Source organism: Somniosus microcephalus, unplaced genomic scaffold, assembly GCF_052327205.1.
Source record: "Somniosus microcephalus isolate GS21.2 unplaced genomic scaffold, FLI_Smic_1.0 unresolved_chr2, whole genome shotgun sequence".
NCBI classification, from domain to species: Eukaryota; Metazoa; Chordata; class Chondrichthyes; order Squaliformes; family Somniosidae; genus Somniosus; species Somniosus microcephalus.
Window position 1 is genome coordinate 12,429,104 of NW_028225180.1, and position 13,943 is coordinate 12,443,046.

The 13,943-nt window shown below is 57.2% G+C and overlaps 1 protein-coding gene across 2 annotated transcripts in view; it reads right to left on the reverse strand.

Annotated features, from left to right (window-relative positions):
- LOC147092120 (uncharacterized) overlaps positions 1–13,943 on the reverse strand; it is a 95,392-nt gene that overhangs the window by 17,436 nt on the left and 64,013 nt on the right. The window contains exons 10-11 of one of the 2 annotated variants that reach the window (XM_085975849.1): positions 6,149–6,298; positions 2,084–2,239 (exon numbers count right to left, since the gene is read on the reverse strand). The exons of the other annotated variant lie outside the window; for it this stretch is intronic. Of the exons in view, the coding sequence (XP_085831975.1) occupies positions 2,084–2,239; positions 6,149–6,298 (306 nt within the window). The remainder of the gene's footprint in view (positions 1–2,083; positions 2,240–6,148; positions 6,299–13,943) is intronic. 2 annotated transcript variants of the gene reach the window in all.

The window sequence follows — 13,943 nt, forward strand, 5'->3', positions numbered from 1 at the left end:
GCCTGATCGAAAGATGAGGTGCTGTTCCTCGAGCTTACGCTGAGCTTCATTGGAACAGTGTAAGAGGCCGAGGACAGTGAGGTCCGAGTGGGAATGGGGCGGAGAATTAAAGTGACAGGCGACCGGAAGCTCGGGGTCACCCTGACAGACTGAACGGAGGTGTTCTGCAAAGCGGTCGCCCAATCTGCGTTTGGTCTCCCCAATGTAGAGGAGACCACATCGTGAGCAGCGAATACAGTATACTAAATTGCAAGAAGTACAAGTAAATCGCTGTTTCACCTGGAAGGGGTGTTTGGGGCCCTGGACAGTGGGAAGGGAGGAGGTAAAAGGGCAGGTGTTACATCTCCTGCGCTTGCACGGGAAGGTGCCAGGTGAAGGAGCGGGGCTGTTGGTGGTGATTGAGGAGTGGACCAGGGTGTCGCGGAGGGAGCGGTCCCTTTGGAATTCCTTCAATTCCTTCCTCCCCTCCCACCCACCTCCCCGCCCCCGTCTCTGCACCTGCTAATATCCGTTACATCTCCAGCTTTTTCCAGTTCTGATGAAGGGTCCCAGGCCTGAAACGTTAACTCTGTTTCTCTCTCCGCCGATGCTGCCTGGCCTGCTGAGTGTTTCCAGCATTTTCTTTTGTTATTTCAGATTTCCAGCATCCGCAGTGTTTTGCTATTGTACTAGATACAGGAAGTCTCGTGTTGGGGAAATGGTCCTGAGGTAAACATGGATAGTCTGTTTTCAGAGGTTTGGGGAAATTTTGACATTTGACTTTGATGTAGTCAAAGGATGGTGTATTGAGGAGCATGGTTTTCAACAGTTTGTCAGGGTGTGCTCGAAAGATACAGAAACCAAATGTCCACTCCCTGTATACAGTTAATAGACCTGTGTACCACAAGAACCTAAGAAATAGGAGCAGGAGTCGGCCATTCGGCCCCTCGAGCCTGCTCCGCCATTCAATGAGATCATGGCTGATCTTCTGCCTCAACTCCATTCACCGGCCCTATCGCCATATCCCTTGATGCCCTCACTAGTCAGAAATCTATCGACGTCTGTTTTGGATATACCCAATGACTGAGCCTCCACAGCCCTCTGGGGTAGAGAATTCCAAAGATTCACCACCCTCTGTGTGAAGAAATTTCTTCTCATCTCAGTCCTGAATGGCCTACCCTTTATCCTGAGGCTGTGGCCCCTGGTTCTAGACTCCCCAGCCAAGGGAAACATTCTCCCAGCATCCACCCTATCAAGCCCTGTAACAATTTTGTATGCTTCAATGAGATCCCCTCTCATTCTTCTGAATTCAAGAGAATACAGGCCTAGTTTACTCAATCTCTTCGCATACAACAGTCCCGCCCTCCCAGGAATCAATCTCGTGAACCTTTGTTGCACTCCCTCTATGGCAAGTATATCCTTCCTTCGGTAAGGAAGCCAAAATTGTACACAATACTCCAGGTGTGGTCTCACCAAGGCCCTATATAATTGGAGTAAGACTTCTTTACTCCTGTACTCAAAGTCTGTTCCGAAGAGAGATTGGGTCGATTAGGCTTATATTCGCTAGAGTTTAGAAGAATGAGAGGGGATCTCATTGAAACTTATAAAATTCTAACAGGACTAGACAGACGAGATGCAGGAAGGATGTTCCCGATGGCGGGGGAGTCCAGAACCAGGGGTCACAGACTAAGGATAAGGGGTAAGCCATTCAGGACTGAGATGAGGAGGAATTTCTTCAACCAGAGAGTGGTGAACCTGTGGAATTCTCTACCACAGAAGGCAGTTGAGGCCAATTCATAAAATATATTCAAGAAGGAGTTAGATATATTTCTTAAGGCTGAAGGGATCAAGGGATATGAGGAGAAGGCAGGGACAGGGTACTGAATTTGGATGAGCAGCCATGATCGCATTGAATGGCGGAGCAGGCTCGAGGGGCCGAATGGCCTACTCCTGCTCCTAATCTTCTATGTTTCTATACTCCACCACGAAGCCTCGTGCTTACTCGCACCGTGTTGTTGGGACGCCCCCATCCCGCTAATGAATAAATAAAATAGAAAAAAAAAGCGCCCGGCGCGGGCCGGACTGTCCCTTTCCTTTCCCTCACCCATGGACATGTTCTTTGCCTCGGGAGAGTCATAGTTGATGATGAAGCTAATGAAAGAGTGAGCAACGTTGATTCGGATTTCTTCATTCTCCAGGCACAGAGCCAGGATGGCCAGGCTGACCTGGTAGGAGTTGGTGAAGTACGAATGGGCCATATCTGCGGATTACAATGGGAACAGCAGTTACACGAGCCGGGACACGCTAATGTGTCAAATCGTTAAGCACAGTATCATAGAATGGTGCAGCCATTCGGCCCATCATTGACGGAGCTATCCACATAGTCCCGCTACCCCCCCCCGACCTCGCTCTTTCCCCATAGCCCTAAAAACATTTCCCCTGCAAGTATTTATCGAACTCCCCTTTTGAAAGTTATGATTGAATCTGCTTTCAGGCAGTGCTTTCCAGATCCTCATAACTCGCTGGGTAAAAACATAAGAAATGGGAGCAGGAGTCGGCCATTCGGCCCCTCGAGCCTGCTCCGCCATTCAATAAGATCATGGCTGATCTTCTGCCTCATCTCCACTTTCCTGCTCTATCCCCACATCCCTTGATACCCTCAATATTCAAAAATCTATCGACCTCTGTCTTGAATATACTCAACGACTGAGCCTCCACAGCCCTCTGGGGTAGAGAATTCCAAAGATTCACCACCCTCTGAGTGAAGAAATTTCTCCTCATCTCAGTCCTAAATGACCGACCCCTTATCCTGAGACAGTGACCCCTGGTTCTAGACTCCCAGCCAGGGGAAACATCCTCCCTGCATCTACCCTGTCAATCCCTGTAAGAATTTTGTATGTTTCAATGAGATCACCTCTCATTCTTCTAAACTCTAGAGAATATAGGCCGAGTCTACGCAATCTCTCCTCATAGGACAATCCCACCATCCCAGGAACCAGTCTGGTGAACCCTCGTTGCACTCCCTCTATGGCAAGTATATCCTTCCTTAGGTAAGGAGACCAAAACTGTCCACAATACTCCAGGTGTGGTCTCACCAGGACCCTATATAATTGCAGTAAGACGTCTTTACTCTTATACTCAAATCCTCTTGTAATAAAGGCCAACAGACCATTTGCTTTCCTAATTGCTTGCTGTACCAGCATGTTAACTTTCAGTGATTCGTGTACAAGGACATCCAGGTCCCTCCGAACCCCAACATTTCCCAATCTCTCACCATTTAAAAAATACTCTGCTTTTCTGTTTTTCCTACCAAAGTGGATAACTTCACATTTCTCCACATTCTCCTCATCTCCCCCTCTGGTTCTTTTGCCAATTATCTTCAATCTGTGTCCTCTGGTTATTGACCCTCCTGACAGTGGAAACAGTTTCTCCTTATTTACTCTATCAAAACCCCTCATCATTTTGAACACCTCTATCAAATCTCCCCTTAACCTTCTCTGCTCTAAGGAGAACAATCCCAGCTTCTCCAGTCTCTCCACATAACTGAAGTCCCTCATCCCTGGTACCATTCCGGTCAATCTCCCCTTAACCTTCTCTGCTCTAAGGAGAACAATCTCAGCTTCTCCAGTCTCTCCACATAACTGAAGTCCCTCATCCCTGGTACCATTCTGGTCAATCTCCCCTTAACCTTCTCTGCTCTAAGGAGAACAATCCCAGCTTCTCCAGTCTCTCCACGTAACTGAAGTCCCTCATCCCTGGTACCATTCTGGTCAATCTCCCCTTAACCTTCTCTGCTCTAAGGAGAACAACCCCAGCTTCTCCAGTCTCTCCACGTAACTGAAGTCCCTCATCCCTGGTACCATTCTGGTCAATCTCCCCTTAACCTTCTCTGCTCTAAGGAGAACAACCCCAGCTTCTCCAGTCTCTCCACGTAACTGAAGTCCCTCATCCCTGGTACCATTCTGGTCAATCTCCTCTGCACCCTCTCAAGGCCTTGACATCCTTCCTAAAGTGTAGGGCCCAGAATTGGACACAATACTCTAGTTGGGGCCTAACCCAGTGTTCTATTAATGCTGGAGCTAACCCAGATAGTTTGACCGTCATGAGTTTTTTCCTCCCAGCTCATTAGGCACTTGAAATGCACTCAAGTGCAATCCATCGTGTAAACTGTTTCCAAACCAAATTACTGCCAAAATCTATCTTCGTAATGGCCTCAATTACTTATAAATTAATCACATGCATTTCTATCGCACCTCTCACGACCTCAGGATGTCCAAAAGCGCTTTACAGCCAAAGACATTCTTTTTGTATAGTCACTGTTGTAATGTAGGAAACGCAGCCGCCAATTTGCGCAAAGCAAGCTCCCACAAATAGCATTCTGTTTTTTAGTGATGTTGGTTGAAGGATAAATCTTGGGGCCTGGGACACCAGGGAGAACCTTCCACCTGCTCTTCATCCAATCTCGGCCGTGGGATCTTTTACGTCGACCTGACAGGGCAGACAGTGGCCTCAGGTTAACGTCTCATCCGAAAGGCAGCACAACCAACAGTGTAACGCTCCCTCCGTACTGATGCTACGACAGTGCAGCCCTGACAGGGGCAGTGCTGAGGGAGAGCTGCAGTGTCGGAGGGGCAGTACTGAGAGAGCGAAGCACTGTCGGAGGGGCAGTACTGAGGGAGAGCTGCACTGTCGGAGGGGCAGTACTGAGAGAGCGATGCACTGTCGGAGGGGCAGTACTGAGAGAGCGAAGCACTGTCGGAGGGGCAGTACTGAGGGAGAGCTGCACTGTCGGAGGGGCAGTACTGAGAGAGCGATGCACTGTCGGAGGGGCAGTACTGAGAGAGCGTTGCACTGTCGGAGGGGCAGTGCTGAGGGAGAGCTGCACTGTCGGAGGGGCAGTACTGAGAGAGCGATGCACTGTCGGAGGGGCAGTACTGAGAGAGCGTTGCACTGTCGGAGGGGCAGTACTGAGGGAGAGCTGCACTGTCGGAGGGGCAGTACTGAGAGAGCGATGCACTGTCGGAGGGGCAGTACTAAGGGAGAGCTGCACTGTCGGAGGGGCAGTACTGAGAGAGCGATGCACTGTCGGAGGGGCAGTACTGAGGGAGCACTGCACTGTCGGAGGGGCAGTACTGAGGGAGCGCTGCACTGTCGGAGGGGCAGTACTGAGGGAGAGCTGCACTGTTGGAGGGGCGGTACTGAGGGAGCGCTGCACTGTCGGAGGGGCAGTACCGAGGGAGCGCTGCACTGTCGGAGGGGCAGTACTGAGGGAGCGCTGCACTGTCGGAGGGGCAGTACTGAGGGAGCGCTGCACTGTCGGAGGGGCAGTACTGAGGGAGCGCTGCACTGTTGGAGGGGCGGTACTGAGGGAGCGCTGCACTGTCGGAGGGGCGGTACTGAGGGAGCGCTGCACTGTCGGAGGGGCGGTACCGAGGGAGCGCTGCACTGTCGGAGGGGCGGTACCGAGGGAGCGCTGCACTGTCGGAGGGGCAGGACTGAGGGAGCGCCACACTGTCGGAGGGGCAGTACTGAGGGAGTGCCGCAGTGTCGGTGGGGCAGTACTGAGGGAGTGCTGCACTGTTGGGGGGGCAGTAGTGAGGGAGAGCTGCACTGTTGGGGGGGCAGTAGTGAGGGAGCGCTGCACTGTCGGAGGGGCAGTACTGAGGGAGCGCTGCACTGTCGGAGGGGCAGTAGTGAGGGAGAGCTGCACTGTTGGGGGGGCGGTAGTGAGGGAGTGCTGCACTGTAGGCAGTGCTGTCTTTCGGATGAGACATTCAATCCAGGCCCCCGGCTGCCCTCTCCGATGGACGTAAAGTATCCCATGGCCACGACTGGAGGGAGAGCAGGGCAGTTATTGTGGGCCCAATATTTACCCATCAACCAAGATCAAAGAAACAGATTACCTGGTCATTCTCACGTTACTGTTCGTGGGAGCTTGCTGTGCGCAAATTGGCTGCCACGTTTCCCACATTTCAACAAGTGACCACACTTCAAACAGCACTTCATTGGCTGTAATGCACTGGGATGTCTCCTCATGTGGCGCGGTGTCACATTTCTGGCTCTCTTACGCTCCTGTCGAGGGCCTTGGGCCTTTCTGCTACATGAAAGGCAGGTTGCGCACAAATGCAGGCTGTTGTTGCTAGGACGAGGAGGTGTGCACCTTACGCACCCAATGTGTGTATTTCAATCGCCAAGGTCGCATCCAGAAGGCGGATCAGATTAACTCCAAGGTTGTTGTTGGGAGTATTGGCGGGATTCATGCAGGACGCTCTCAACGCCAACGTGTACAAGGCCATATCACCGGTCGTGAACTTCCCATCTGTAGGCAGAGGATAACACAATGGAAACACTTCCGCAAGCATCGCGTGAAATTCCACTCACATATCTGCGCGGAACACAGGAACAGGAGGAGGCCCATTCAGCCCCTCGAGCCTGTTACACAGGAACAGGAGGAGGCCATTCAGCCTCTCGAGCCTGTTACACAGGAACAGGAGGCCATTCAGCCTCTCGAGCCTGTTACATAGGAACAGAAGGAGGCCATTCAGCTCCTCGAGCCTGTTCAGCCATTCATTCAGTCAGATTAGGGCTGATCTGTATCTTAACTCGATCTAGCCGCCTTGGTTCTGTAACCCCCAATACCCTTAACCAACAAAAATCTATCGATCTCAGTTTGGAACTGTTCCGTCTGGGTGCAGTCGTGCAGCGGTCACGTTCCTGGACTAGTAATGCAGAGGCCTGGACTGGAATTCCGAGGGGAGCGAATTCAAATTCCCACCAGGGCAGTTGGGATTTGTAATGTCTGTGCCGATACGTGACTCCAGCCCGTACCCAGTCTGGGCCGATACGTGACTCCAGCCCGTTCCCAGTCTGAGCCGATACGTGACTCCAGCCCGTACCCAGTCTGGGCCGATACGTGACTCCAGCCCGTACCCAGTCTGGGCCGATACATGACTCCAGCCCGTTCCCAGTCTGAGCCGATACGTGACTCCAGCCCGTACCCAGTCTGGGCTGATAAGTGACTGCAGCCCGTTCCCAGTCTGAGCCGATACGTGACTCCAGTCCGTACCCAGTCTGGGCCGATACGTGACTCCAGCCCGTTCCCAGTCTGAGCCGATACGTGACTCCAGCCCGTACCCAGTCTGGGTCGATACGTGACTCCAGCCCGTACCCAGTCTGGGCCGATACGTGACTCCAGCCCGTTCCCAGTCTGAGCCGATACGTGACTCCAGCCCGTACCCAGTCTGGGCTGATACGTGACTGCAGCCCGTTCCCAGTCTGGGCCGATACGTGACTCCAGTCCGTACCCAGTCTGGGCCGATACGTGACTCCAGCCCGTTCCCAGTCTGAGCCGATACGTGACTCCAGCCCGTACCCAGTCTGGGCCGATACGTGACTCCAGCCCATACCCAGTCTGAGCCGATACGTGACTCCAGTCCGTTCCCAGTCTGGGCCGATACGTGACTCCAGCCCGTTCCCAGTCTGGGCCGATACGTGACTCCAGCCCGTACCCAGTCTGAGCCGATACGTGACTCCAGCCCGTTCCCAGTCTGAGCCGATACGTGACTCCAGCCCGTTCCCAGTCTGAGCCGATACGTGACTCCAGCCCGTACCCAGTCTGGGCCGATACGTGACTCCAGCCCGTACCCAGTCTGGGCCGATACGTGACTCCAGCCCGTACCCAGTCTGGGCCGATACGTGACTCCAGCCCGTACCCAGTCTGGGCCGATACGTGACTCCAGCCCGTACCCAATCTGGGCCGATACGTGACTCCGGCCCGTACCCAGTCTGTGCCGATACGTGACTCCAGCCCGTTCCCAGTCTGGGCCGATACGTGACTCCAGCCCATACCCAGTCTGGGCCGATACGTGACTCCAGCCCGTACCCAGTCTGGGCCGATACGTGACTCCAGCCCGTTCCCAGTCTGGGCCGATACGTGACTCCAGCCTGTACCCAGTCTGGGCCGATACGTGACTCCAGCCCGTACCCAGTCTGAGCCGATACGTGACTCCAGCCCATACCCAGTCTGGGCTGATACGTGACTCCAGCCCGTACCCAGTCTGAGCCGATACGTGACTCCAGCCCATACCCAGTCTGGGCTGATACGTGACTCCAGCCCGTACCCAGTCTGAGCCGATACGTGACTCCAGCCCATACCCAGTCTGGGCCGATACGTGACTCCAGTCCGTACCCAGTCTGGGCCGATACGTGACTCCGGCCCGTTCCCAGTCTGGGCCGATACGTGACTCCAGCCCGTTCCCAGTCTGGGCCGATACGTGACTCCAGCACATACCCAGTCTGGGCCGATACGTGACTCCAGCCCGTACCCAGTCTGGGCCGATACGTGACTCCAGCCCGTACCCAGTCTGGGCCGATACGTGACTCCAGCACATACACAGTCTGGGCCGATACGTGACTCCAGCCCGTTCCCAGTCTGGGCCGATACGTGACTCCAGCCCGTACCCAGTCTGGGCCGATACGTGACTCCAGCCCGTACCCAGTCTGAGCCGATACGTGACTCCAGCCCATACCCAGTCTGGGCCGATACGTGACTCCAGCCCGTACCCAGTCTGGGCCGATACGTGACTCCAGCCTGTACCCAGTCTGAGCCGATACGTGACTCCAGCCTGTACCCAGTCTGAGCCGATACGTGACTCCAGCCCGTTCCCAGTCTGGGCCGATACGTGACTCCAGCCCGTACCCAGTCTGGGCCGATACGTGACTCCAGCCCGTACCCAGTCTGGGCCGATACGTGACTCCAGCCCGTACCCAGTCTGGGCCGATACGTGACTCCAGCCCGTTCCCAGTCTGGGCCGATACGTGACTCCAGCCCATACCCAGTCTGAGCCGATACGTGACTCCAGCCCGTACCCAGTCTGGGCCGATACGTGACTCCAGTCCGTACCCAGTCTGAGCCGATACGTGACTCCAGCCCATACCCAGTCTGAGCCGATACGTGACTCCAGCCCGTACCCAGTCTGGGCCGATACGTGACTCCAGCCTGTACCCAGTCTGGGCCGATACGTGACTCCAGCCCGTACCCAGTCTGGGCCGATACGTGACTCCAGCCTGTACCCAATCTGAGCCGATACGTGACTCTAGCCCGTACCCAGTCTGAGCCGATACGTGACTCCAGCCCGTACCCAGTCTGGGCCGATACGTGACTCCAGCCTGTACCCAGTCTGGGCCGATACGTGACTCCAGCCCGTACCCAGTCTGGGCCGATACGTGACTCCAGCCCATACCCAGTCTGGGCCGATACGTGACTCCAGTCCGTACCCAGTCTGGGCCGATACGTGACTCCAGTCCGTACCCAGTCTGGGCCGATACGTGACTCCAGCCCGTACCCAGTCTGGGCCGATACGTGACTCCAGCCCGTACCCAGTCTGAGCCGATACGTGACTCCAGCCCGTACCCAGTCTGAGCCGATACGTGACTCCAGCCCATACCCAGTCTGAGCCGATACGTGACTCCAGCCCGTACCCAGTCTGGGCCGATACGTGACTCCAGCCTGTACCCAGTCTGGGCCGATACGTGACTCCAGCCCGTACCCAGTCTGGGCCGATACGTGACTCCAGCCCGTTCCCAGTCTGTGCCGATACGTGACTCCAGCCCACACCCAGTCTGGGCTGATACGTGACTCCAGCCCGTACCCAGTCTGGGCCGATACGTGACTCCAGCCCGTACCCAGTCTGAGCCGATACGTGACTCCAGCCCATTCCCAGTCTGGGCCGATACGTGACTCCAGCCCGTACCCAGTCTGGGCCGATACGTGACTCCAGCCCGTACCCAGTCTGGGCCGATACGTGACTCCAGCCCGTACCCAGTCTGGGCCGATACGTGACTCCAGCCCGTACCCAGTCTGGGCCGATACGTGACTCCAGCCCGTACCCAGTCTGGGCCGATACGTGACTCCAGTCCGTACCCAGTCTGAGCCGATACGTGACTCCAGCCCGTACCCAGTCTGAGCCGATACGTGACTCCAGCCCGTACCCAGTCTGGGCCGATACGTGACTCCAGCCCGTACCCAGTCTGAGCTGATACGTGACTCCAGCCCTTACCCAGTCTGGGTCGTTACGTGACTCCAGCCCGTACCCAGTCTGGGCCGATACGTGACTCCAGCCCGTACCCAGTCTGGGCCGATACGTGACTCCAGCCCGTACCCAGTCTGGGCCGATACGTGACTCTAGCCCGTACCCAGTCTGGGCCGATACGTGACTCCAGCCCGTTCCCAGTCTGGGCCGATACGTGACTCCAGCCCGTACCCAGTCTGGGCCGATACGTGACTCCAGCCCGTACCCAGTCTGGGCCGATACGTGACTCTAGCCCGTACCCAGTCTGGGCCGATACGTGACTCTAGCCCGTACCCAGTCTGAGCCGATACGTGACTCCAGTCCGTACCCAGTCTGGGCCGATACGTGACTCCAGCCCGTACCCAGTCTGAGCCGATACGTGACTCTAGCCCGTACCCAGTCTGAGCCGATACGTGACTCCAGCCCGTACCCAGTCTGGGCCGATACGTGACTCCAGCCCATTCCCAGTCTGGGCCAATACGTGACTCCAGCCCGTACCCAGTCTGGGCCGATACGTGACTCCAGCCCGTACCCAGTCTGGGCCGATACGTGACTCCAGCCCCTTCCCAGTCTGGGCCAATACGTGACTCCAGCCCGTACCCAGTCTGGGCCGATACGTGACTCCAGCCCGTACCCAGTCTGGGCCGATACGTGACTCCAGCCCGTACCCAGTCTGGGCCGATACGTGACTCCAGCCCGTTCCCAGTCTGGGCCGATACGTGACTCCAGCCCATTCCCAGTCTGGGCCGATACGTGACTCCAGCCCATACCCAGTCTGGGCCGATACGTGACTCCAGCCCGTTCCCAGTCTGTGCCGATACGTGACTCCAGCCCACACCCAGTCTGGGCCGATACGTGACTCCAGCCCGTACCCAGTCTGGGCCGATACGTGACTCCAGCCCGTACCCAGTCTGAGCCGATACGTGACTCCAGCCCATTCCCAGTCTGGGCCGATACGTGACTCCAGCCCGTACCCAGTCTGGGCCGATACGTGACTCCAGCCCGTACCCAGTCTGGGCCGATACGTGACTCCAGCCCGTACCCAGTCTGGGCCGATACGTGACTCCAGCCCGTACCCAGTCTGGGCCGATACGTGACTCCAGCCCGTACCCAGTCTGGGCCGATACGTGACTCCAGCCCATACCCAGTCTGGGCCGATACGTGACTCCAGCCCGTACCCAGTCTGGGCCGATACGTGACTCCAGTCCGTACCCAGTCTGAGCCGATACGTGACTCCAGCCCGTACCCAGTCTGAGCCGATACGTGACTCCAGCCCGTACCCAGTCTGGGCCGATACGTGACTCCAGCCCGTACCCAGTCTGAGCTGATACGTGACTCCAGCCCTTACCCAGTCTGGGCCGTTACGTGACTCCAGCCCGTACCCAGTCTGGGCCGATACGTGACTCCAGCCCGTACCCAGTCTGGGCCGATACGTGACTCCAGCCCGTACCCAGTCTGGGCCGATACGTGACTCTAGCCCGCACCCAGTCTGGGCCGATACGTGACTCCAGCCCGCACCCAGTCTGGGCCGATACGTGACTCCAGCCCGTTCCCAGTCTGGGCCGATACGTGACTCCAGCCCGTACCCAGTCTGGGCCGATACGTGACTCCAGCCCGTACCCAGTCTGGGCCGATACGTGACTCTAGCCCGTACCCAGTCTGGGCCGATACGTGACTCTAGCCCGTACCCAGTCTGAGCCGATACGTGACTCCAGTCCGTACCCAGTCTGGGCCGATACGTGACTCCAGCCCGTACCCAGTCTGAGCCGATACGTGACTCTAGCCCGTACCCAGTCTGAGCCGATACGTGACTCCAGCCCGTACCCAGTCTGGGCCGATACGTGACTCCAGCCCATTCCCAGTCTGGGCCAATACGTGACTCCAGCCCGTACCCAGTCTGGGCCGATACGTGACTCCAGCCCGTACCCAGTCTGGGCCGATACGTGACTCCAGCCCCTTCCCAGTCTGGGCCAATACGTGACTCCAGCCCGTACCCAGTCTGGGCCGATACGTGACTCCAGCCCGTACCCAGTCTGGGCCGATACGTGACTCCAGCCCGTACCCAGTCTGGGCCGATACGTGACTCCAGCCCGTTCCCAGTCTGGGCCGATACGTGACTCCAGCCCATTCCCAGTCTGGGCCGATACGTGACTCCAGCCCATACCCAGTCTGGGCCGATACGTGACTCCAGCCCATACCCAGTCTGGGCCGATACGTGACTCCAGCCCATACCCAGTCTGGGCCGATACGTGACTCCAGCCCGTACCCAGTCTGGGCCGATACGTGACTCCAGTCCGTACCCAGTCTGGGCCGATACGTGACTCCAGCCCGTACCCAGTCTGGGCCGATACGTGACTCCAGCCCGTACCCAGTCTGGGCCGATACGTGACTCCAGCCCGTACCCAGTCTGGGCTGATACGTGACTCCAGCCCGTACCCAGTCTGGGCCGATACGTGACTCTAGCCCGTACCCAGTCTGGGCCGATACGCGACTCCAGCCCGTACCCAGTCTGGGCCGATACGTGACTCCAGTCCGCACCCAGTCTGGGCCGATACGTGACTCCAGCCTGTACCCAGTCTGAGCCGATACGTGACTCCAGCACATACCCAGTCTGGGCCGATACGTGACTCCAGTCCGCACCCAGTCTGGGCCGATACGTGACTCCAGCCTGTACCCAGTCTGGGCCGATACGTGACTCCAGCCCGTACCCAGTCTGGGCCGATACGTGACTCCAGCCCGTACCCAGTCTGAGCCGATACGTGACTCCAGCCCGTACCCAGTCTGGGCCGATACGTGACTCTAGCCCGTACCCAGTCTGAGCCGATACGTGACTCCAGTCCGTACCCAGTCTGGGCCGATACGTGACTCCAGCCCATTCCCAGTCTGGGCCGATACGTGACTCCAGCCCGTACCTAGTCTGGGCCGATACGTGACTCCAGCCCATACCCAGTCTGGGCCGATACGTGACTCCAGCCCGTACCCAGTCTGGGCCGATACGTGACTCCAGCCCATACCCAGTCTGGGCCGATACGTGACTCCAGCCCGTACCCAGTCTGGGCCGATACGTGACTCCAGCACATACCCAGTCTAGGCCGATACGTGACTCCAGCCCATACCCAGTCTGGGCCGATACGTGACTCCAGCCCGTACCCAGTCTGAGCCGATACTTGACTCCAGCCCATACCCAGTCTGGGCCGATACGTGACTCCAGCCCATACCCAGTCTGGGCCGATACGTGACTCCAGTCCGTACCCAGTCTGAGCCGATACGTGACTCCAGCCCGTACCCAGTCTGGGCCGATACGTGACTCTAGCCCGTACCCAGTCTGGGCCGATACGTGACTCCAGCCCGTACCCAATCTGGGCCGATACGTGACTCCAGTCCGTACCCAGTCTGGGCCGATACTTGACTCCAGCCCATACCCAGTCTGGGCCGATACGTGACTCCAGCCCGTACCCAGTCTGAGCCGATACGTGACTCCAGCCCGTACCCAGTTTGGGCCGATAAGTGACTCCAGCCCGTACCCAGTCTGGGCCGATACGTGACTCCAGCCCGTACCCAGTCTGAGCCGATACGTGACTCCAGCCCGTACCCAGTCTGGGCCGATACGTGACTCCAGCCCGTACCCAGTCTGGGCCGATACGTGACTCCAGCCCGTACCCAGTCTGGGCCGATACGTGACTCCAGCCCATACCCAGTCTGAGCCGATACGTGACTCCAGTCCATACCCAGTCTGGGCCGATACGTGACTCCAGCCCGTACCCAGTCTGAGCCGATACGTTACTCCAGTCCATACCCAGTCTGGGCCGATACGTGACTCCAGCCCGTTCCCAGTCTGGGCCGATACGTGACTCCAGCCCGTACCCAGTCTGGGCCGATACGTGACTCCAGCCC